Source organism: Genypterus blacodes, unplaced genomic scaffold, assembly GCF_046128005.1.
Source record: "Genypterus blacodes isolate CSIRO-AG114 ecotype Tasmania unplaced genomic scaffold, CSIRO-AGI_Gbla_v1 ptg000237l_1, whole genome shotgun sequence".
Taxonomy (NCBI): Eukaryota; Metazoa; Chordata; class Actinopteri; order Ophidiiformes; family Ophidiidae; genus Genypterus; species Genypterus blacodes.
In genome coordinates this window covers 48,333-74,818 of record NW_027467035.1, presented here as the reverse complement: position 1 = coordinate 74,818, position 26,486 = coordinate 48,333, and the positions used below count along the sequence as shown (strand labels likewise).

At 45.5% G+C, this 26,486-nt stretch overlaps 1 protein-coding gene across 2 annotated transcripts in view; it reads right to left on the bottom strand.

Moving 5' to 3' along the window:
- Window positions 1–307: 307 nt before the first annotated feature.
- The window catches only part of LOC143016589 (carbohydrate sulfotransferase 8-like), a 42,603-nt gene continuing 16,424 nt past the window's right edge, over window positions 308–26,486 (bottom strand). Inside the window, exons 3-5 of one of the 2 annotated variants that reach the window (XR_012965542.1) lie at window positions 4,866–4,906; window positions 1,079–4,369; window positions 308–950 (exon numbers count right to left, since the gene is read on the bottom strand). Coding sequence is in view for 1 of the 2 variants with exons in the window: in XM_076170987.1 (XP_076027102.1) it covers window positions 3,290–4,369; window positions 4,866–4,906 (1,121 nt within the window). In the remaining variant the exon portion in view is untranslated. Of the gene's footprint in view, window positions 4,370–4,865; window positions 4,907–26,486 lie in introns of both variants that reach the window. The other variant, XM_076170987.1, reaches the window with a different exon arrangement.

Below are 26,486 nucleotides of genomic sequence, written 5' to 3'. Positions count from 1 at the left end.
ACCCCAATCTAACCCTAACCCTTTTGATAGCGTTGGGTCAGCTGGTGGTACCGCCCTCAAGGGGGAGCAGCAAATGTCGCTGCATTTTACGCCGAAGCCATTATGGAAGAACCAAAACTTATGAAAACTGACACCCCACATGTTTTTAAGATTAGGGTTATATAGCCTGATCTAACAACTGTGAGACAGTAAGACATTTGCAGTCACGTGATACCAACCGACTGATTTGTGTGGCAGACTGACATATCAACGCTGGACTGCTGAAATAAAGACAGAGGCTTAACATGATTGATAAAAGATTCTCAAACATTTATTTGTCACAACAGTGTGATGACAAAGATCTTAATGCATCAGGTGAGATGGCAGTGTTAAGGCTACAAGGTCATCTTTACTCTTCTGTACTTCAAAGTTTATCCACCGAGGTTTCACCACAATGTCGTACCGAAGACACGAGTAAGACAAATCCTCAGAAAGGCAGGGGGGGGAAAAAATCAACATTGCACATCTTTGTCACTCAGTTCAGTTTGTTTACAATACTGCAGGATGGCAGCCGGCAGCTTAGAGTTCATCTCCTCAGATGACCTTGACAAAAAAAACACAAACCATCAGACAGACATCTGCAGGTGACCACATTACTAAGCTGTACACAATTACAAGAAAACCTAAGCAACATTAACTTCACAGAAGTTGCTTTACCCTTTTCCAGGTGGCAAAATGTCAAAGACAAACATCTTAAGTCATCTGTGCATTTTTACTTTTGATTGATTTTTAATTGCCCTGTAACAGAGAGGAAAAAATAGATATTCTTCAATGATTTACGCATATAGGAAAAATAAATAAATCTTTTAAATTTAGTCAGCAAAAATGACCATATCTTTTTAAATAAAATGTAATTAGGAATATTGTTTTCTGATGAATGCTGGAACATTGTAGACATTGGGAGCCTTGATCTGGGAAAAAGAAAAAAAAAAAAGTAAAAATTACTGAGGATAATATGAAGTATTTAATGATTGCGATAAAAACCTAATCAATGAGATCTGGAAAACAGCAAAATAAATTGAATTAAAAGTTAAAATACCTCAATACGACTTGATGGGTCAAACAAGTCGCAGGGTCACTGTTATCCATGCAGAGAAACAAACTGACTGAATTTTACATTTTTTCTCAGCATCAAACTTAGTTTTCATCTTATTCCATTCGCCCCTAACCCAAGAAATCAAGGGATTCCACAAAGTCCCACTATAAAAAACAAAAAAGAAAATAATTGTCCTGTGTAATTTCAGTCAACAGCTGCAAACAAATTCCACCCCAGAGACACTTTAATTCTGAGTGGGTCTTTATCAGATCAAACTAGTTACACCATCATATTGATAACATCCTCACAAGTTTTGTTTATATATTTTTCAAAATTTTGCATGGATCTTAGCTTCACACACTGACAGACTTTTTCATTTAATGCCGTTGAAAGTGGAGAACAAATGAAAACAATTTTTACTAAATCATAAACATAGCAATCAAAACACAAAGAAACAATGTAACTACCGCATTTTTTCAAGATGATAATTTAGAAATACAAATTCAGGCAGATTTTACTTCTTGAAAATAAATCAAAATAAATTCTTCGATTTTCTTTACAGCTTTTGGATCTTGGAGTTGTAGCATTCAGTACCTTTTAAACATTTTTATTAAATAAAATGATTCCTCTGTTGTATCAATCATTCATCTGATTTGTTTGTTTGTTTGCTATGTGTACGATTTCTTTCATATCTGACAATCAGGTCGATGTGCAGCTGCTCCATCCCAGCAAGTGGCAGCACATTGTATTTGCAAATCTGCTGTCCACAAATGATGCTGTAGAAGAAGAGAAGTTTTTCGGAAAAAGGAAAGACAAAAAAGACCCTAACCCTAACCCTAACAAAAATGCAAATCTTTCATCTACACAATAAAAACAAAAACGCACCGTTAAGAAGGAAGAAGACATCAACATACATAAATAACGTGACTGTGGACAAAGAGCAATAAGATTCACCATGAGCGAATCCTTCAGCAAGCATATGAAAAGAAAAGCGAGTGTTATATTTATTTGGTTGTATTTAGACTCGGCTGGTTCGAAACAGAGAAGTTACAGAAAAGAACGAAGGGAAGTGCAAACGAGTGACAGCGCCTCACTGCAACAGTGTGTTTCGCATGGAACTATGGGAGTTGTTGTTCACCAGCTGATGATGATGATAATGATGATGATACCATTGAGGCGACAGAAATCAGTTTAAAATGTTGATGCCAGAATTGGAATGAAATGAGTGATGTAACATTATTGTGTCATTTGGTTGCTAATGAATCTACTCAGGCATGTAAACATTAGAATAAAGACACTTCACTTGGGTTTCCTCACTCCAGCTACAATAAGCGTGTCTTTCTCATTTTTGTAACTTCATCTCAGTACATATAAATATCGGAAACTGAACGATTGTCTCCTAAATTGCGGCCTGGAGCTGGCGTGCTGTCACTGGTCAAACAATGATTTGTATAAGACAGAAACACAAAGAAGTGAAGCCCACATCAGAAACTTCTGGACTTCATCCAGAAGTTCAATCTCATCCTGGCAGCAGCAGAGTGAAACCGAGGTTTCCTCCCGTTTGTTCTTCTGATCAGATTTCATTCACAACAGTTGCATTCTGGGTAAGCAAATCACTACGCCCAGCTTTGCCCAGCAGGTTGAAACGACAACACAAGTCAATGCGTGTTAGCCACATGATAGCCACGTGTTCAACGTGGCGACTATGGAGTAAATCCGGACTGCACTTCACATACTGAGACACTGGAGGTTCTGCAGGCCCGAGCAGGTTCTTCCACGTTTGAGTGAAGAGTGAAAGATGCATTTTACAGTCCAGAGAATCAACCTGAGCTCCACCTGGAGTCCAGCAAAGAGCGCCGCTTAAACCTTAACACCGTCAAATGACAGAATTAAGGATTTTCAGGAAAATTACAGGCAGGTTTTTGGAAAAGCTCCAACATACAACAACAACATCAATGATCTCGCCTGAACGCAATTTTCATGAAAATCATAATTGTTTTTAAATCGCCAGTATGTTGCTTTAAGTAGAATCGATTGATTTGTGGTCCAGCAGGATTCACAAAGACGAACATGCGGCGCTGACGGCCATCATGGGTCCAGACTCAACACGAGGAACCCCAGAAAGGTTCATATCAGAAATGATAACTGAGGTGATTCATTTACTTCTTCACTGCAAAGAAAACGTGTCTTTGTGGCCGCGGCGCCTCCTGGTGCTCAGTAGAGGTCCTTGAAGGGTTTGGGGTAGCTGAACATGAGATAATCCATGTAATAGAAGTCATAGGCCTTCTGCCGCTCTGTGGAGTTCAGCTGTGCAAAGTATTTCTGTGTGATTTTAGACGAAGTCCTTTCTGCATGAGGGTTTCTGTCTTTGAAGTCGGGGAAGGTGAGATTTCTCGGCGCTCCGATATTTTGCAACAGGAAGTTGGCCTCTTCCTCTATGTTCTCGAATTTTCCAATGAAGTTGTACTGGAGCAAGCAGGGGTTGCAGAGTTGACTGACGGGCTCCCAGTGGATGTCCATGCCCACCGGCCGCCGCACATCCAGCAGATACTGGACAAACTCCCTGAAGGTGACACCAGCACCGGTCCGCAGGGCGTTGCGAGTCGCGTTGGCCCGATATTTGGAGATGATGGGGCGTCCAAACACGGGATGGTAGTACGAGTTTGGGCTCTCAAACTTATCTCGAAATGCTGACACCAGCCGCTCAAAGGGCTCCCGTACAAACAGGACTTTGGTGTAGGAGCGCAGCCTCTCTGTGATGCTGGCGCGGTCGTAGCTCTCCAGGCGCCGCAGGTGGTTGGCATAATGAGCGGCATCATGCGGAATGTCACGTGTGGACGTGGCACTGCCGCCCAGAACCATGAGCACCCTTTTCCAGTTGGAGCAGCCGGCTTTGGGCACTTCACAGTACAACAGCTTGGACCTGTCCTCCACATAAACGCGCGACACCTGCCGGTGTGAGACGAGCTGCATGGCAATCCCGGGTTGGTATTTGGTGCAGACTTCGCTCAGCAGGCGTCGCCTAGAATCCTGCTCTCGAGCCAGCTTCTGCTGCCGCTGTTCCTCCTCAACACGGGGGGCGTTTGACGTTGCAAAGTTTCTCTTTAGAAGCAGCTTCCTGTGGCGCTTTGTGACCGGCTGCTTTGGGCTGACCGCCTGTCCTGCCAACGCCGCAAGAGAAGAAGCAGGCAGCTGCACAGCACGAGACGAATGGAGACTGAATGTGTGTGTAGGATCTCTGAACCTCACGTCTGGATCAAAGAGGCCCAGAGCTGCACCGTCTGTGACCACATTCTGAAACACAGAGAGCACAAACTCATCACACACGAAGCTCCAAACAAAGAAAGGGAACTTATGAAGATAAATATCTCTAATTTGTTTTGCTTTTTTTTTTTTTTTTTACAGATAATCTGTGCATATGGTGACCTCAGGTTCGATTTGGAAATTTGTTCCAATATGATTTATGCACCAACTGGGAGCAGAAAGAATTTCATGTTGTGGGATACTATTGTGACACAAAATCCCTTATTAAACACGCACACACACACACATAAATAGTAAGAGAAATATAAGTAAAATAAAATAGTGGTAACAAATACAGTCTATGTACTGATGTTGGAAACATTACAAAAGGAAAACGTATATAATATAGAAATAAACACGTGGTAAATAAGTTATTCCAGTGTGTGGAAGCTTTACACCACACAGGCCACTAGATGGCAGCATGTCTCTGAGTTCAGCAGCAGTGTGAGGTTTCAGGGCCTGGTGTCAGAGCCACAAGTTGACTCACCTTCTCCACAGGCCACCTCGGCGCCACCACGAAGTTCACACCTGAAAGCAAAAACACACGACAGATGAGCTCCTGAACCTGCAGCAACACAAGCACACATAGTGACCTGGATGACCTTCATACAGTGTAACCACAGATCCATCAAATGTCAGTGAGTGCACGAATCCATCATAAATATGCATCACGAGAATGTCAATGTACAGGTTGCTGGTTTCAATCCCAAACTGGCGTCTCCAATTTCCTTCCATTCATTCTCCGTACACCTGTATCCTGTTCAGGGTCTTGGGGGGCTGGAGCCTGAGAAGTCTGACTAAAGTTTACTGTCAGGAAGCCCATGAGAAAGGCACTCTGGTCATACAGATTGTCCATGATTTTAAACTGAACTTCCATTGTGGTGTTCAAAGTTTATGTTTGAGTAATGCAAACAAACAACAAGCTTCTATTGCATCAACACTCTGTCTACTTTGGATAATAAGGATGTCACATTGTCACCGTTCAGAGCAGCGTCTTCTTCATACATTCTGTGCACCACATGCCGGTTTGTGTCATAGTGCAGCCGACACATGACCCGAGAATACGTTACTATGGTGACACGCATCCACATGAAGAAGCAAGAGGAAGAGGATAAACAGCAGCATTGGGCTGGATGAATGTATGAGCTCAGACATCTTTTTTGGAAACATACAGCAAGAACACACACACAAACCCCCACACACACACACCACCACCATGTGTCTGCATGGCAAATGCATTGGTTCGATTCCCCGGCACATTTCAGCTCAGTTCTGTGAAATATTCTGGTGAGGCAGCGGCCCTGAAGGCCTGGACAGAGACAGCAGCCTTACAGATGGTGCAGCCGAGAGAAGACTTCAGATGAGGGTTTGATAGAGGCCAGGTGTGTGTGTGTGTGTGTGTGTGTGTGTGTGTGTGTGTGTGTGTGTGTGTGTGTGTGTGTGTGTGTGTGTGTGTGCGCGCGTGTGTGTGTGAGATAGACACAGAGTGATGGTACAGAGGGGAGCAGTGTAATAAATGGAATACCAGGCTGTAGCTCAGCTTCCATATGAAACTTCTCACCTTGGCCTGAATATTTGATGGACTCAGGTGTTTCTTGGTTTTGTCCTCACGCTGAAGTTTGGCTTCCTCCTCTTTTTATTAGTTTTTATGTCAACATTTGTCTCGTCTTTGCTTCATGTTCAGTTTGTTGACCTTCATCTAATCTCATTTAGCTCTAACTCTTCACATTACAAACCAAGTAAGTAACTAAGTAAATGTTAGTCCAGCAGCTTTAGGGCATGAATATGTAAAGAAAAAGACAAACCCCAGAAGAACAGACATCCGACTTTCTACAATTACAAACAAAAGAATTAACAACAACAAAAAGGAAACCAGGAAGTTTCAGCCTCAGAGTTGTTAGTGACACTCTCCAAGGATTTCAACTACAGGCTGGATTTGGAAATTTAAAGTTCATTTTAGCTTTTGTGTCACGTGTTAGCAACCAGAGGCTTTTGTTACCATTCACTTTGCATTTGTTCAGTCATTTTTAGCAGAACGACATCATTGCTTTCACAGCTTGATCGGTTTGCTGTCGTGCTGACGGTGGAGAAAACAGAGAATCTTCACCGCTTCCATAAACAATAAATCCCAAAGAAGAAAAAAAGAAAAAGAAAAAAATCACATGACAACGCAAATATGGCGGGAATCATTAGAGCGCATGAATATCCATAAATGCCACATCAGCAGAATCCACAGTCGCTGCTCATTTGGGCTGAATTACATCATCTGTCAAACACTCAACGTGATTAATTACAGAAGCGTTATGCCGCCTTAGGCGATTTGTCATTATTGAGTCGACTGAGAGGATTCGACCAACAAAAGGAAACAAACGAAGCAAATGTGAAAGCAGCACGAGCACCATACACTGCGAATCTGCCCTTTAAATGTCTGTCAAATACCAAAGCACAGACGTATTCAGGCATGCAGAGAGGCACACACACATACGTACACATACGCGCACACACACCACCTCAGCAGCAACTAGTCAAAGATCAGAGCCGTGAAAGGTCACGTTAAGGTCGTGTTACCGGTGGATTCAAAGGTGAACACACAGCATTTTAAGGATCAACATGACATCAGCAAATTACACCAATTCCAGGCAGGATGCCGAGACGAAACTACAGAAGAAAACATTTCTCTCTGTGTGACAGTGACGTGGTATCAAAAACGATCACAACTGGCAAGTGAAGTCTTCCCTCTGATAGAGATCTGGATCGATCTATTAAGCAATATGTAGGCCACAGACATGAAGGCGGGATTAAAGTGTCAACATCAGGCCAGACAACCAAGCGTCCAAGCTACAAAGCCAGCTGATTCACACTGACAATGACGCTCACTACAAATACGGCAACCCAGCTCCAGTACTACAGTAATGTGTAGTACTGGAGTATATGTCGCAGTCTTTTGTGTCTCCGTGTCCCCTCAGAGGCAACACAGCGAGTAGGACAGAGGGACGGCGGTCAGGAAACAGGACGGCCCCGCAGCAGAGCTTCCACGCTTCAGGGTCGATACTTGGCAAGTTTCCACACACATGTCCAAACACTCCAGCGACCTCAGAACTCAGACCCGACCCCACACTACATCCAGTCTCAGCTGGTCTCAGGTTCAGAGTCAGTGAGAGGAGCCACGTGGGAGCTCCGTTTGGTTTCAGACGAGCATCACGTCACATCCTCATCAGCTTCCTGGGTGGAGACGCAGATGTTTCCAGAGGCTTCTCCAGGTTTTACTCAGCCTATAAGTAAATCTATACGCTCTGTATTTCTCTTTATTTGCCTGGGATGCAGGTTTACATTGGTGATGCGGGTTCTTCTGTGTTTGTTACATTCATGCAGGGACAAGACATTCTGTCCTACACATGTGTGGACTTGATTAAAGGTCAGAATCAGAGGTTTGTCCTCTCACTCCTACGCGTTATGAGAGACAATTTGAAATTAATTAAAAATGTAATAAGCCGTTATCATGATGGACGACCTCAGAGACGTCACGTGTGCTGCGCTGAAGATGAACAGAAGCTGGTCGTGCCACCGAAACTTACTCTCCTCCATCCTCATCTTCATTATGTTTGTCTGTATCGTTATTGTTTAACTGTTGAAAATCTATAGCTTCTTTTATTACATTTAGAATCAAGTCATCAATTTACGGGATTAAGATTTAATTAAAAGAACGTGTGACAGGTTTCTACAGCCGTATCTGCGTTTATATTCATCGATTTATAAAGTTGATCTGGGAGGTAGTTAGATTTGCTTTGGTCATCCAGTGACATTAAGATCAGACGGAAACATAAAGTATAAAACCTTATTCTGAAATTTTTCCTTTCAGAATTGCAGTGTTTCCATTAACTAACAGACAAATTAGAGGTGGAGTGTTAGTTGTGTGTGTGTGTGTGTGTGTGTTTGTGGAGCTGCTTGATCCACTGCAACACACATGGTCCAGACAAAGCAAACACACACAGTTGACGGCACTCAACAGGAGGCGAATGATGCTCTAAATAACTCTGGCAATGCTGCTGAATCTTAAATAAGTGTGCGCGCAGACACAAACACACGCACACACACACACACACACACACACACACACACACACCATTTTAACACACAGAAACTGTCGGAAGTGACAGTGGGCACACACAGGACACAGGACACATTCAAAGTCACCCTCGCACAGTAAAACAAGTGAACACCAAAACACACAGGCTCACACACACACAGGCACACACGCGCGCACACACACACACAGTGGGGGGCTGGTGTCCTGTTCCAAGCGAGCGGCGGCTCCAGATGGCCTCTCAGCGTCGTCCTGACACTGTAGGTTGGCAGCGACCTGTCAGCAGCAAACGCCCGCACACATCTAAGGTTCCTGCTTATTTATTTCCCAAGATCCGCCATCGCGTTCAGGAGCACGGAACAGGAAGCAGACGGGCGCCGACAAGGTGACGCTCTTCACCTTCAGCTGCCAGCGCTCATCTTCCTCTCTTGCCGCCATTCGTCATAACGCCATATCCTGTTTTGTATTTCAGGCGTTTGTCACTTTCACGTTTCTTCTTCTAACCTCCTGGAGCTGTGAGGAACGCACAGCCAGCAGCACATCAGCACACAAACACACATGCACGCGTACACACACACGCCATTTCAGCACAAAGAAGCGACAGTGAGCACACACAGGACACATGCAAAGTCACACACACACAATAACAACAACACCAAAACAAACACACAAGCACAAACACACACAGACAAACTAACCCTAACCCTAACCCACCATACACCTCAGACACTGTAGATGCACATGGAAAATATTATTTGTATAAATAATATTCTAATATTTGGAGGCCATATTTCTGATATATTCAGTTATTTTTGATTTAATCGCAGTTTAATCAAAGTGTTAACGAGCATCAGCGTACATACAGACTAATGAGGTTCTAGAACACACAGACCAGCGGTGAATGGAGGGTAACAAGCCACGAACAGTGACGCTAAATGAGGAAGAAAAGTCTGAGAGTCTGAGACCCTCTGGCAAAGCAATCAGAGCGATCAGAGCAGGCAGAGCGGCACGTCGTGTTTGAGCTCCACACGGCAGCAGCCTGTTCAGATCTGCAGTAAACACAGACAGCCAGAGCTGTAGCAGCACAAACCTTCATTAAGAGGTGAAAATCAATAAAGGATCAGGAGCTTCAGTCAGAAAATCTGGAAACTTCACACAACTTTGAATCTTTAAGCTTCCCAGAACTTAAAAAACTGAAATAAAACTCTGCAGCAGCTTGTTTCTGACTGAACGCAGCCGATGAAGCAGTGAAGCTCGAGATGGTGTGAGTGTGAGTGTGTGTGTGTGTGTGTGTGTGTGTGTGTGTGTGAAGTGTGAAGTGTGAAGTGTTGATGAACATGATAAATGCTTTGACCTGGGAGTCAAACTCTAAACTCTTTGTCACCTAAATAAGCACTCAATGTGAGTTCACAATCTCAAGTTGTCTGTGTGTGTGTGTGTGTGTGTGTGTGTGTGTGTGTGTGTGTGTGTGTGTGTGTGTGTGCGCGCTGTCGTCTAACACTAACCTACACAGAGGTCGTCTGAATCGATTAGATGCCAGATCCTGCTGCTGCTGACGGATTGAACTCAGGCAGCAGCCAAGTCAGGCTGATGGCCCGCGAGTGTGTGTGTGTTGGTATTGAACTATTTGTGTGTGTTTCTACATGTCAGTGTGCCATTGCTGGGAATCTGATTTATTTATCTGCATGTTTGTGCGGGTCTGTACTGCCTGTAAGATGTGTATGTGCCTGTGTTTGTGCCTGTGCGTTTGTGCCTGTGTGTGTTTGTGTGTGTGCGCCTGTGTGTGCGTCCTGTCATTTGGACGCATCTGTCATTTGGACGCATTTTAACCGTCCGTCACTTTTGCGTGTGTTAGCGTCAATCCTTCGCGCTCTGCTTGAAGCTTGTGATGCTTTTTCAGGACTTTCTGCTGCGTTACTGCGACATTTTTACACCAGCACAGATGGTGGGATGGTGTGTGTGTGTGTGTGTGTGTGTGTGTGTGTGTGTGTGTGTGTGTGTGTGTGTGTGTGTGTGTGTGTGTGTGTGTGTGAGGTGCAGCAGGAGCAGTTGGCAATGCATCATGGTCATTCCTCCAGTGTGCGTGTGTGTGTGTTCCAGTACAGTAGGATTTCCAGTGGATGATGAATCATCAGTGAGTGATCACAGCATACAGAGCAAGGACGCAGTAAGGAACAGGTTCCTGTGAAACGTTTTCTCTGCAGTGAAAAAGCTGCACCTGGAAACTTAACAACTTTAATGAAAGATTTTCAGTCTTGCAACTAGTGTAAATATTAATAGTATAAAAATTTAAACCGCTGAGATGTGATGACGCATCGTTGACCTGCAGCAGCGTTTCCTCTGTTGTTCTGCTTCTTCTTCTATGGTATTCCTGATTTACTCGTCTGGCTCAGCGAGTCCTAGAAGTGCTTCAGCCCACAACTTTCCCAACTCTGAGAAGTGCTAACTTTAGCTTAACAGCAGCTGAGCGAGGACAAAGCGTTGATACAGGTGTGTTTACAGACTCCTGACCCAGGCCGGCGCTGGCGTCTCTAGCCCCCCCCCCCAGCCCCCCAGCCCCCCAGGGTGCCTAATTAATTACTGGGCCTGCTGGCGGTTGTGCCGAGCTCAGCACCTGCTGCAGCCGATCCCCTCCGTTGTCTTGTAGCACAGCTGAGGCCGCGGTGACCTGGGAGCGGAGCTGGCTAATGACAACCCTTGCTGCTCTGTGTGTGCGTGTGCGTGTGTGTGTGTGTGTGTGTGTGCAGTGTAACACAGAATGAGCTTTGTTAGAGTTTCATAAACCTCACAGAGCAACAGAGGATCACCTAATCCTGTTAATCCTTCCACTGATCCTTTCTTTTTAATTAGGCTGAAACAATAGCTTCCTTTTTAAAGAAGCAAACGTGAAGAAAAGCAGCGAGAACAGAATGGGACGGAACGCAGAACCATCCCTGCAGTTTAACATACACGACCGTATAGAGTAAACAAACATCCCCTGAATAGAATCACATGATAATCACAGAAAACAACACAACACTGATTCTGGTTCTCTCCTCTCATGTAAGCAGCAGCTCCTATATGGTCAACATATATATGATCTATAATCTATATCCACACAACGTCTGGGGGCACTAACCAACAGGAACTAAATTAGTGGATCCTTGTCATTCAATGGATCCATTTTTGTCCTGTGCAGAAGCTTCGAACGTCCACTCTCTGGAAGCTAAACGTTACAGCCTGGTTGGAAGCCTGAAGCTGCCATTTCATCTGCGCTCACAGGCTGAAAATATCTACATGGCTCCTCCCACCTCTGGCCACAGTCACCTTTGTTGGTCCTGGCTGGTCTCTGCAAAGCGGCGCAGAAGGGCAAGGAAGAGCTCGCGAGTGTATAGCGCCGCAGAATGGACTGTCGGGGTTCAGTAAGCAAACATTTGCCTTCAAGCGCTGCTTTGAATCCAATCAAAAGCAAAACAGCAATATAACCACAGTCATCTCCAATTGTAATTTCTTACAGATTAGCGTCCACTCGCCCACGCAACAATATGCACGTCTCAGCTAAATGCTGCCGGAGAGAACAGAACACAACGACAACAACAACAACAGCAGCAAAGCCACAGCAAGGATATGAACCCATCTGTGAGGCCAGGACGTATACTGGGCGTGGCCAGAACAGAAGGAAGGAGTCCAGTCGGCAACACATGTGACGTACAGGGCCTCCGGGACGCGTGGAGCTGCTGTCAGGCGGATAAGCAGCTAAACTGAAGCCAGCGTGGACGACACGAAGCCTCACAGAGACAAAACAACACATGATTAACACAAACCTCCTCTCTCAGTAAAACCTCAACGTTCTGAAATACATCATCATAAAAGAATCAAGGGGACGTTCGGAACACAAACATAGAGGAGGAAGAAATGGAGAGTAGGCTAGGTGGAGCTCATTCAAACAAATCACAAGTTACTGACTGACTGAAGAAAAGAAGAGACACTGGTGCCTTCCGCTGCTCTTTAAAGCAGGCAGCAGCTGATCCTCACTATCTGTACTTTTCTTTTCAGCTTAAACTGCAGCTGTGCTAATTAGCACCACACAGCTGAAGCAGCGACGCACAATTTAACAGCCCAGTGGTGATTTTGGGTAAAGACGTGTCACCAGGGGACGTGTGGGACGAGTCAAACCAGGTCAAGTTTAGGTTCCGATCCTTTCAGCTTCCCGTACATTTCACAGGGATTACTCTACCTGGGAAAGCCTGTGTATCTATAACATCTTCAGTCCTGATCCTGCCAGCAAACATCAGTCTCGTATGGAGGAACACAGTCGCATACGCTTCCTGTTTAATGCGTTCAGCCGCGGTCTGCCGGATTTGTATTTGCTGAGGTCGGCTGCATCGCTTCGATGCTTCTGCATCAGCGACGAGGAATAAAGACGCCCTCAGTGATATTGCACCACGGCTTCCTACCTAATCACTGTGGGGTTTAACTGTTGGACTGTGACAAACACTTCACTGTGATCAAATCCCTAAAATGTTTCCGTCTATGCAGAGTTGGTTTATACAAATGCATTTGTTATTGCTTACAGGGGCTATAAAACACATCACAATAATTTTTCACAATGTCTATTCATGTATGGACAGACACATTTCCAGTTTATCCTACTGGATTATGCGGTGATGGGAATCTGAGCTGGAGCCATTATTGTCTCAATCATCACACAAACCTGCAGAATAAACATAGTAAAAGTGCTGTGGGCTGATTGTGATGCGGCACCTCACTCACACTCGGCGGTCTTGGATGTCGGCCCGTGTTGCACTCTTGCAAACAATGTGACAATTTAGGACCAAAATCTGGCAACCTGAGTGCTGACAGGTGATGATGCGTTTCTGCCTGCAAAGATTCTTCCTGCTTGTGGTACGAGAACAGACCCTCGTGTCCCACAGCGATCATCATACATTTCTTGTACACGCCACACGTCTGTCTTGAAGTTTAAACATCATAAGAGCTGTCAGACGTCTTCACCTGGCTGGCCGAGCTCTCTGTGTTTGACTTACAGCTAGACAACAGTTTTTCGTAGTAAATTCATCGCTTCGTCTTTAAAGCCGTTGTGTTGTGCGTCCTGCCAAGGCCGGCGTGTTCCGTCCAGCTCTTCTGCTCCGTCTTAGTGCCATAACTCATTAGCTCTGCACAGACTGAGAGAAGCTGTGACGGGGCGGCTTCTCTCAGCCGACTCACTCTGGAAGCCTTTCAAGTCACACTGATGCACCTTCAAATATTTATAACCTTTCCATCAATAAAATATGGCCTTTAGTGAAGATAGAAGGCAGCGAGCAAACAGACGCAAGCGGGATTGAGAGCGAGGTAGAGAGGTGAGGTGGTTAAAGCCTCGTTCGGTGCCACAGATCTGCCTTTTCTGACCCGCTGTAATTTCTCCTGCCAATAATGATTCGCTGCAACACGTTCCAACTACCGCTTCTGCTGCAGGTTTCCATCCAACAATCTGCTGGCTGTCGAGCCTTCAGATTACTGTAAACAACGACGTCCTCGGCGGGCGACATTAGAATGCGGCGTGTCTGCGGCACAGCCAGGACTGTTTACTGTCACCCTGCTGAATAGAGCAGCACGACTCTGTGTGATTAAAGTGGATAATCTGCACAGAGGAGAAACAGCGGCGCTGCCTTTAACTACATTTAGCGGAGACGCCGTCCTCTGAAAACGCATTATCTCGCCCGGTCTGAATATTCAACAGCATCGACTGTAATTTGAATTGACAGCTTTTTACTCCCAAACTCCCCGAACTCATTATGAAAAACTCCAACAAAGCCTTAAAAACTGTGAAGCGCACATCAGCATCCACCTCTGCAGCGCAAAGTTACCAGCTCATCAATGTGCAACCTGCACAATGCAACACCTGCATCTACTGTATGTATGCTGACTCTAGAGGTCAGAGGTCATAAGGACAGGAAGACGTTCAAAACACACACACAGACACACACACACAAACTCTATTGTTCACTATATTCACATAAACGTACAAATACTGAACTAAAGGTTTTTGTGTGAATCACAAACAACCACATGTAGTTTGTGAGATCAAAGGAGATAGCTCAATGAATCAATCATTTAACTTGTTGACGAGTTCTAACTAAAGCTCATCACCTTGCTCATCACTTTCGTGCGCTTTCCGTCAGTTTCCAGGATTGCAACCTTTGCGGGTCAGTCGTGACCGTTGTGGGTCAGTCGTGACCTTGCTACTCCTGCTGACGTCGTGTTTACATTTGACTTTTTGTTCAGCCTGAGAGTGTGTGCTCATGGTCAGCAGCATTATTTTGTGTGTGTTGACCTCTTTGTGTGACGTGTTGAGTGTGTGTCGAGCGAGCTCATGACTAACATGGATTACCCCGTCTCTCACACACACACAAACACACACACACACATAGATCTGCCTCCCCGCTCACTGGATTATTCATGGGCCTTTGTGTTATTCATGGGGCTTGTGGTTGAGCCTGGGCTCTGGCGGTGGCGAGTGGCACCGTGCTAGGGCGGGGCCGCAGCGTTACAGTGGGGAAGCTGATGAATAAATCAGTGAGCGAGAAATCATCTGCTTTGGTGAACCTGAGAACGATTTCTCAGGTGCAAAAAACAAGAACCATGTATTGATGGAGCGTCAGCTCGTGAAACAGGTGCGAAGGAAAGAGACGGCACTTTACAGAATGTAAAGACTGTCACCAAACACGTGCACCAACTCACTGATTGGAACCATGAAAGCTGTGGAGGAGATACTGACGCGTGATGGTGTGATGGAGGAAACGTTTACTGAGGTGAGGAACAACTTTGGTTCTGTTCAGATCGAGGTCATTGTGGATCGCTGCTGCTGAACTTAATTTCATAACATGTTGCAAAGTGACGGTGTGGAGATCTGCTGAGTGGACATATTTGTCAGGGTTTGAGTCATCTGTGCGAGTTCAGTTAGCCCAAGTACTTTAAAGAAGTTTCTCCTTTGGAACATGTGGTCGTGTCTGGAGACATCGAGTTACCGAGAGGAAGCAGCAGAAACAGAAATGCGTCCCTGTCTGTCACAGCCGCTCTGAAACTTCATTCCTCTTACGTTTGAAAGGATTGATTGTTTACATTCTGATCTGTCTTTACCCTTAACTAACTTTGAAATTGCGAACAAAGACACGTTCAAAGCCTGTATGTCACCGCAGCTCAGAAATGCTTTCCTACAGACTAATTCATGGATTCATTCCTGTCATTAGCAGGGATTATACATTTATTTCAAATATTGACACATTTACAGCAACTTGAAACCTTCCTAAATTAACCTTATTATCCGAGTTCACATCATGACAGACGTGTTATTATGGTGGTCAGTGACGCCATTCTCACTCACACTGCAGCACATGAAACCAGACACCTCACACACACACACAGGGTCGGCTTTTCTACACTCATGACAAAATAACTAATAAATGGAATCGGAGCCTCGGTGTCTCGAAGGTGAAGAAGACAATTAGGCCTGCAGGGAAGTCTGTTATTGAGCTAATGTGCCGCCGGCCAGCTAAGAGCAAGACTAATGGATCAGAGCTGGTGAGTCGCTGGGAGATCGTTATGAGGTCATAAAATCTTCCAGATGATCTAATCAGTGTGTAGTGTGTGTGTGGACACCACAGGTGGAGGAGATACTCCAGTGCTTTACTTACAAAGTGTGAAGTAGTCGCTGGCCGCCTGAAGCCAGATCTGAGTGTCCCTGGACGCACGCACGCACGCACGCACGCACGCACGCACGCACGCACGCACGCACGCACGCACGCACGCACGCACGCAAGCACAGCCTGCATTCGGCACCATCATGTCCTCCTCCTCCTGTCCTGGGAGCTTCTCCTGGAAGAGGATCCTCCCTCTTCTTCACATCATGAGGATGAAGATCCTGCTGCTGGATTTATGGCTGAGTTGTTGTTTTTTAATCAATCTTCCTCTGTGTTACATTTTTGTTTTCCTTTTTGCACCCTCAGCTCCTGTACCACAGCTGAGAGGAGGCGGCTCTCTGACCTTTATTTTATTTGCTGTCTGCGTACCAGGCGGTACGAGAAACGTTTCTGCACAGACTGTAAATGAACGTCTGAGGTGCCTGCGAAGTGTGAGGCACGAGACCACATGACAATCATGATTTTAGAATGATTTTAGAATCAGGTGCTGTACTACTGAGGCAGTAGCTCAGTGGGTAGTGCTTCCGCTTGGGAACCGCCGGTTCAAGTCCCTGCCGAGGTGCCCCTGAGCAAGGCACCGAACCCTCAATTGCTCCCCCCTCTACGAAGGGTGGTAATGTAATGTAAGTCGCTTTGGATAAAAGCGTCTGCCAAATGAACGTAATGTAAAGTGAATAAAGAAAGAAAAAAGAAATAGAACATTGTTGTAATAATGAAGAGTTCTGAATTTTCTTTCCAGGATAATATTTTATTTTCCAGAATTTTCCTATTAGAAGTTAAAAAAAAAAATTTCAGTTATTCCAAGCAGCAATTTTTTTTTAGAATTGTGCTGTACAGTTTTTATTTATTTTTCTCTAAAGGTGACACATGCATCTGTGTTTCAGAATCAGAGCTACTTGTGCATGCACAGCAAGGCCTTCAGTCCATCTCCGCCTTCACTCATCTGTCCTCATCCTGCACATGTGCGGGTCAGAACGCGCCGCGTGACGCGCCGGCGTACGACTCCACACGGTGTCGTTAGTGAACGATTGGGCTGGGCGGAGCTGCTGGGCCGTATAACGCCGCTCCTCAGAGGGCAGCTTCAGTCTAAACACAGACTGTTGTGTGTGCGAGCATCGGTCTAAAGTCCCCCGCAGACCAACCGAGATTAGCCGCGTCAGCATCAACAAACAGAACAGAACCACCACAGCGTCTAAATCAGGAAACACTGAACGTCAGGTTCAGATTCGTGTCTCTGAGCTGAAGTCACAAAAGGTACGAGAGCAAATGATGAAGAAATAGACACTGCACACCTCCTTTAAGACACACACACACACACACACACACACACACACTTCCTCTCTCCATATGGAGCCGCGTCTCATCTCTCATGGTGATGACACCAAAACATGAAACTGTGAAAAGGTCTATTTTTACACAAGTTGCTATGCAGGTTGGCGGCGGCTAATTAACTCTTCTTCTGTGAAATATATTAGCTTGTTTTAATATGTGAAGGCTTACAGCATGAAATGGCAAAGAGGTAATGCAACGCTGGCATCCCGAATGCCATCTGGCTAATCCTTCAATAATGATGAAGACGCGGGTAAAACATTAATTAACAAAGAAAGAAAAACACACAATCGGAACAACACACAGACAACTCAGTTAAAGGAGAAATACAGGAAAGAAATAAAGCCGTCAAAACGAGAAAAATAAGGCGACAGTTTGAAAAACAAACAGGTGAATTAATTCCTTTGGTTCTGTCAGCATGAGAAAGGATTTATGCTGCTGTTTACAGGACGTCCTGCCTGTCACACAGCACGGGGGGGAAATTCTCCATTATGAGAAAAACATACTTCAACTACTAAACGAAACGTAGTTGTTAAGAATCATTGAAGCCCACTGGAGACGGAAGGTTTTGGACGCCGTCAATGAAATCAGTTTCCAGTGTGTTTATGTGTAAATATCACATTGGCCACATGACCCTAACCCTCTGCCACCGTGTCATGAAATCGCATCAGTGGTGTTTGGTGCCATGGCGTTCTACAGTCAGGCTTTGTTTGGTTCTGGGCCACCTCAAAACCAGAACCGCCATCCAGACCTACAAGAACGGATCATCAAGGTGATACAAACATCTAACTAAACTTCTAGCTTGATGTTGAGGAGCTTTTAGAGGCTGTAACACGTGTTCATGGATCCATAAGGGTCCGTTCAAGGACTGCAGCCTGGGATGTGGATGCCAAATATCAAATATCTCAAAAAATACTCAAACTGACAAAAGGACATACACTGCCTGGCCAAAAAAAAAGTCGTCACCGAAAAAAAAAGGTCACACACTCTAATATTTTGTTGATTGATTGATGATTGATGATGATTGATGATGATTGATTGATGATGGGAGAGTCGGACCACTGCACAGAGCCTTCTCCAGCACATCCCAAAGATTCTCAATGGGGTTAAGGTCTGGACTCTGTGGTGGCCAATCCATGTGTGAAAATGATGTCTCATGCTCCCTGAACCACTCTTTCACAATGTGAGCCCGATGAATCCTGGCATTGCCATCTTGGAATATGCCTGTGCCATCAGGGAAGAAAAAATCCATTGATGGAATAATCTGGTCATTCAGTATACTCAGGTAGTCAGCTGACCTCATTCTTTGGGCACATAATGTTGCTGAACCTAGACCTAGACCTAGACCTAGTTTAATCCAGGTGGCGACTTCTTTTTTGGCCAGGCAGTGTATAAAGTATAAGACGTACAGTGTTTCCTCTGACATGCAGTGTAGAGTAAGTGAGTGTAGAGTAGCAGAGAATGAGTCCAGCCCAGGAGCTCAAAGTGCTCTGCAGCGTCGGAGTAAATCGGTTAATGCAGTCGGCTGAACAAAAACAATACATCACAGCTCATCTGCTGCTGCCAGCCTGCAAACATCTGAGCTTCTGCCAACCGGATGATACACGCAATTATGTCAGTAGCCAAGTTTCTTCCTTCATCAATGACAAACGCCTACACACACACACACACACTGTACAGTCCCTTCGCGGGCCGTCGAAGCGGCCGACATCGCCATCAGAGAGGCCGAGCGGCGTGGACATTCATTACAGCCTGTGCTGCGGCATCTGTGCCGCCCGAGCAATTGTGATTTAATGCAACCCGGGGCGGGAAGCGTGGAGACGGCGCCGAGCAGCCGCCGTCTGAGGGTGAATCACATCCCGTTGAATGGGATTTGTTTGGACGCCGCAGATGCTGCCGTCGTTTTCTGACTCAGCAGACGTGAGGGGAAGAAGAGGGGACGAAGAGGGGAAGAAGAGGAGAAGCCCGGGCAGCGTCCTGACACTTGCTGACCCGGGATTGAACCCTCTTTTATCGGGGGAACAGCTGACTCGGGAGACGCTCGCGCCACACAAAGCCAGAAGTAACTAGTTAAAACTCCTCTCACCCTGCGTCCGTCCTGCTAAGTGCCTGCTTCAGAATGTGAAGGAGGCCTAGCGCTTAATGAACATCTCTCGTTTTCCTCCTAGCCTGGAAGCATGCACGGCTGCATTTTATTAGATCAGAGCCACATCCTCCCTCGCGTCAGTCCGCAGCAGACGCTTCCTCATCTGCAATAAAGCAAACTCATCTTTTATTGTTGTTGATCCATGATAAGCAAGTAAACTGCATTTGCTAGCATGCTCAGGATTTCTGCAGCTGGGAAAAAAAAAATTTTCCGTAACGTAATACATTCACTTGGCTATTACTTTGGTTCCACGTAAAGAAATGTCAATAAAGGTGTTTTCACTCTGTGGTTTAGTACGGATGTGTTGGACTCGGTTACGTTTCCCTCCTTGGTTCTTTCTGCTCGCTCAGCCCTGAAGACAGCAACAAAACCAGGTCTGGGTCAGCTGACAGGCGTATTAAGTCATCACATAATGCTTATTTAGAGCAAGACAGACCACAAACAGGCCCAGCAGAGTGTGTGGGTGTAAATCATCCACAGTTACATGAAATAAAGACTGGGGGGTGGTGACTGTCCTGACCCAGAGCTGGTGCCTGGCGGTGGTTATGAAAGCCACCTCTAGCCGTCTAGAGACCATCACCAATTTAGATCGGATTGGCACGAAACTGTTTGCGGTCCCATCTTTGTGCATAAGTTTGGTGTTTGCCTGCTAAAAGAGGTTCTGCATCTACATGACTGACAGAACCAGCTTAAGTATGTGGAGAGTGTCAATTTTTGCCATTCAGGCTTGATTGAGTGGTGCCAAACATTTGCACGTTCCAGCTTCTGAAATGAGAGGATGGTGGTGGAGGTCTATGTTTGTGCTGCTCGTCCAGCGGCGGTGCAAGCGTCTTCGCCAACAGCCTGCATATCGAGCGAGCTGGAGGCGAGGCCGCACACTGACAGGTATTGTCCAGCCAATTAGTTTGCATGCAGCGCAGAGGAGGAAGTGGGAGTCGGCAGCTCGTTGTCAAGCGCTCCCTTCCCCCAGCCGCAGAAGCCGAGTGTGGGCAGCAGAGAGATGACTCCTCAGGACGGCATCTGCCTGCTGGCATCTCAATCTTCTTCTCTGTTTCCCTCCCTCGCTGTGGGTGGCTGCTCGCACACAATGCTAATGCTGTGTGGTAATAAGCAGCCTGCCTGTGGACATGAGGTCGCGGTCACTGACAGCCCAACACGGAGCCTCGCAGAGTCCCGATCCATACTAAACCTGGTCGGGTTTCATTTCATACTGCAGTCTCAATATTTGATATGTTTGACAAACGCTGGGAGCTGTGAAGCAGCGACACAGAACCATCCAGACGAAATATTGGCCAGTAGTTACTCCACTCAGCAATGTTACCAACAGATCAGGTGACTTTGGGCTGGATGTTCTTGGTGGAACAAGATGTCACTGTAAACGCAGCCGATGTTATTTTCTCACATTTTTGTATTCTTCTCACATTTGGTCATCAGGCCGGTCCTCTTCGTGAGACACACAGGCAGATTTCAGAGACATAACGATCATCAGATTAAGGCTTATGGGCAAAGGTGCCAGGTTGATCCCTGCTTCATGTTTACCTCTAATCTGAGCAGGAAGCCTAGTTTATATGTTTCACATCCAATTGGCGATGAAATGGAGCATCATCAGGATGAGTGGGCAGCGTCACCAATGCTCCACACCGTGCTGTTAGACTGGAGCTCACGCTGCTGCTTCAGAGTTTCTACCTCACCGAACCTGCCAGTGTTTGGACCGTGGGAGAAAATCTGAGCCTCCGGAGGAGAAAGCGGGCAGAGCAACGTCCCACACAGCGCCGTCCCGGACATCCATCTGACTGAGCGGTTAGCAGGGGGATGCGGTGCGATGAGACGGACCAACACCACATTTCAGCTTCTCTTAGGCAGACAGATGGGCTCTCTTTATGTTTTAATTAGAACAATATAAGCGTGTTCTCTAAAGTCTAAAGAATGAGTTAAGATGTGGCGATCCTTCATTCCGTTTCCTTTCTTCTTCTTTCCTTTGCGTTTCCTGCCTTGGAGTTGGGGGTTTCTCTCTCTCTTTCTCTCTGGACTATTTGCTTGATACGATGATATGAGAGAAGCTAAACCATCAGCAAAGCTCATGGCTGCAGCTTGTCAATACTACACTAATGCTCCATTTAAGGCAAATAAAGGCACCAGATAGATTCAACCCCACAACCCTTCCGTTGGTCTGCAGTAGCATTTAGCGATAAAGCATGTTTACGTGCAACTCTATATGATAAACGGCCTGATATCTATGTTCACATTTCATCTTGAAGGGCGGGGACATCTGCCCCGGGGCCATCGGCTCAGCAGAGGACGCCGCCTTAGCAGGTTATGAAAATCTCAACAGAGATGAAAAATTAAACGCTGCGTCTTGAGTAGCAATGAGCTGTGCGTGTGTGTGTGTGTGTGTGTGTGTGTGTGTGTGTGTGTGTGTGTGTGTGTGTGTGTGTGTGTGTGTGGCGATGGAGGGGTGATGAGGTCATCTCAGCTGGATCATCGGCGTCTTCATAAAGAGGAAACCTTGACCTTGGCTTAGTGCTGAGTCTGTCCACGCCGCCGTGTCCTGAGGCTCCTGTCAGCACATCCACACACGCAGAGCGAGAGGCCCGCGGGCTCTGGGAAGTTTTAACTGCATAAAACAAATCTGTGTCCAACTTAAAGTGTTTAGTAGGCCCTGGTGGCTGCTGAGGCTGTTCCCCAAACACAAGGTCAAACTCTCCATCCCTGCAACACCAACGTGTCAATCAGCAGTCACACATCCTGCCAAAACCACCTCTATCAGGACACAGAACACGTACTGGACTCGCCGCCTGGGTCAGCTCACAGCTTCAGATTTAAAACGTAAACGACAGACAGCGACCCGGCCGAAGCTCGGGGAATTCATTTAGGAATCACTGATATAAATGCAGAGTGACTTTTATTGACGGGGTATAACCTGCGTCGTCTAGTGTCAGCAGATTTTATCTTATATTCTGCGTTGTGATGGGGCAAAGGTCAGAGGTCATGGCAGCATGTTTATTAGGTGAGCACAATAAAAAGGCGCTTTGAAATTTGAGTCCACAACAAAAACATCCACACAATGATGTTTTTGTCAAATAAGAGAAAGCTTCAGTCAAACATGACTTTCTCGTTACCATGGTTTCTTATTTAGGCGTTTCAGCCTCCAGCCCCATCTGCATTACAGCCCCGTGCTCGGCTGAGGAGGAGAAACAAACACCATTCAAGGTCATTTGACTTTAACAGTTTGTTATCATTTGTTTTTTATTGGATATGATTTTCAAATTTTGCTTCAATAGTTAAAACAGTTTAGTGTTATGAGCTTTTCAGCATTTCTATTGTGTTTTTGGTCTCTGCACTTATTTTACTTATTTGGTTTTGTTCTATATACTACACAAAAATAAATAAATGGGAAGTTTTTACTGCTTTTCCTGTACGCATCAAACTTGCTGTGATTGGCTGAGTTGTTCTGACAGGGTTTGACCTGCTAATTAAACAGACACGGGACGGGACAAAGCCAGAGTGTGTGTCACTGTTGCATCTGAGGTGTGTACATGTTACACAGAAACGTCATGAGCAAAAGGCCACCAGCTGCCATGAAGCCAGACGTCTCATTTATCTCTTCAATAGGATGAACGTGTTCCAGTATAAAGGAAACAGACTGAGGAGGCTCATTAGCTGCAGACGTCTCACACAGAGTGAACAGTAACACTGGCCTGTATAATGAATATTCAGAGATCTAAGATTGAGCAACATCTGATTTCTGTCTGGTTAGGTTAATTTTGTAAAGACAGCACTACTGATCCCAATGAGACCAACAAGACTGGCTCAGTCAGTTCTGTTCCTTTGCTGTACTCCAAAAATGTAAAGACAGAAGTACACCGACGTCTTCTTTCACTTCAGCTGACACTTTTAAACTCACAGATGCACCAACGTAGAACTCCAAAGGCTCAACACGCCATCGGCTCTGGCAAAGTTCTGCCACAGTGGTGCTGCATGAGATCAGAGCAGTAAGAGAGGTTTACTTGGCACCTAAGGAAACCACAAACTCCATGATGTGGAGATGTTTGAGTTTAGGACGTTAACGATGGCGTTTTGCAGCACAGAGAGGCATGAGCCAGCGTGGTGATGAGTGAAGGACGGAAGAATGCGGCCGTGAGTGTTTCAGCTCAGACGGGACCATCCAAAGCCGCTGCTCCACTTCCTGCCGGAGGCCTGCGGTGCTGTAGCTTCTTGCCTCAAGCAACTGGGCTTCTGTTCCTCTCTGCAACGCCTGAAGGCACCAGCTGCTGGAGCAGAGCGACCTCCTCTTAATCACACTGAGCTAATTCTACTCCACTGTGAGGTTATGTGTGTGTGGATGCAGGCGTGTGTGTCAAGCCTTCAGGCATTGCAGGATGTTAGAACTTCAGTTACAGAATACAGAGATTATGACCCTAAATCTCAAATGCGACATGAACTTAACCTGACTGAAACCAGTGCAACAAAAAACCTGATTTTGAGCTGACCAACCAATGAAAATTAATACTAATACTAAATAACTAAATGAAATGAATGAGACGTTAAATTGCATGAAAATTATATTAATTGGGGGGAGAAAAGCAAATTACATTACATTACATTAGGAGCATTTGGCAGACGCTTTTATCCAAAGCGACTTACATTACATTACCACCCTTCGCAGAGGGGGGAGCAATTGAGGGTTCGGTGCCTTGCTCAGGGGCACCTCGGCAGGGGCTCGAACCGGCGACCCTCCGGTTCCCAAGCGGTTCCCAAGCGGAAGCTCTACCCACTGAGCTACTGCCTCCCTAATAAATAATAAATAATAAATAATAAATAATAAATAATAATAATAATAATAATAATAATAATATAACTAGTAAGTGACTAAGTATAAGAGCAGTATTACATTACATTACATTACATTAGGGTCATTTAGCAGGCGCTTTTATCCAAAGCAACTTCCATTAAGTGTGTTCAACAAAGGAAGATAAAAAGAACTTCAAGTCACAAGAAATCGTAAGCGCATTTCCTTCCTAAAACCAACAGCTAAGAGCCTAACTAGAGCTAGAGTAGAAGTGCAATAAGTTAGGTATATATATACACAGTATAATATCTAATAAAGAACGCTGGTTCATAATCTGCAGCTCTTTGCATTTCTTCTCTATTCTGAGCCGTCCCTGTCCCATCCCGTCCCCGATGACCTTGTTGTGTCGTCCTCTGCAGCAGGAAATAACTTTGGCTTGCGTGGGACATAAAATCCGGATGAAAGAAAAGACTTAAATAGATCTGTACCTGCTAAAAAATCCATGTGAAAATCTGTAAAAACCCAAAACAAGGAGCTTCGTCTACACCTCAGACAAGTGGGAAATTGACGTGGCATTGATTGTGGACTGTCGGCGAACATTTGCAGCTCAAACTATGTGGAATGTCCCTTTTATAAGGGTTGAGGTTCATCATTTAAAGCTCGTTCCCTCAGCGAGCATCTTTTCGTCTGTTCTTTTGTCTGCGCTGAAAGAACAGCCAGTTATTGTTTGTTGGAAGCCACTGAAAATGGAGCGAAATAAATATTCACATATGCTGCATGATCTCCAGGGCAACGGTGAGAAGACCGAGACCAGTTTCACACAAATGCCTGCGCGCCTCAGAGACGCTGCCGGCTGCATATATTCACCGACTGAGGAAGAGGAAGTTTCTGTTCATTTACACTTGAACGCCTCTTTGAACTGTCCAGCTTTTTCTGTTGGCAGACAGAAAACTGAAAAAAATAAACTCTCAACAACTCTCAATATGTGCCGAGTCTGCAGGGATGCTAAAGATTAAGATCAGCAGCGTCAGAATCTGAAGCAGCTCCAGCCAATCAGATGAGAGTGTGTATGCAGGCCTGATATGCGGCCGATCAGCCCTGCGTTTATGATGAGACAGTCAAATATACGCTACATTCTCTGGCTATTTGAAATGTAAAAACTTTTGGAATACAAAGCGAAAACCCAGCTCGCATCTCAACCGCCTACATGATCGTGGAAAAACTTATCACACGCTGCTCATTCACACACACGGGAGGAAGGATGAGTCACGAGTGAGACAAGTTAGACAAGTTTAGTCTCATTGCATCTAGGAATAGATGAACAGTCACACTGTGGAGCCTGATAATCCACTTGAAAGAGGATAATTTTTTGTTAGTCTTTGTTCGAATTGCCCAAAATAACAGATTGATCAATCCTAAATGTGTCAGATTGCAAAGCATCAACGTGTCCTAACACGACTAACGCACAGGCAGCCTGACACTCACTGAACAATGGCTGCAAATGAGGGTTTTTCATTCCATTATAACACAGAATAGAAACTCTGGAGTATTTATATAACAGCATAATGAGCGCCACTGGTCCTGAATAGAGGAAACATGAGCACCAATCAAACGCTATTAGATTATGATGCAGGGCTGCAGAGGGGCGGCGTCGGGTTTCACGGCTTTAACAGAGAAGCATTGATCCAATTAAAGAGGAACAATCATCTGAAACGGCGTGTAAATTATAACGACTATTTGTTATCTGATTGTGCAGTTTTTCCACTCGGAGCGCCGGGGGGAAATCAATGACGTGCTAATCAATCAGGTTTTTAGTGATACCCAATCAGTCATGAAAGGAGCGAGGGAACTGAAGCAACAGTTGCCGCGCTGCAGGTCGATGAGGCGACAGGCCTCTAATATTAGCATCTGTTCTAGAGCTCGGGGAGGCCGGCTGAGACAGGAACACGATATCTTCATTGGCGCGCTACGAAAGATTGAGTTTTTTCAAAATCGATGTTTGGAAAGACGCAACCAAGCCAAACAGTCTGCAGCTGCGCGTCAATCCAAATATCCAGCATAGCAGCTTTTTATAGTCTAAA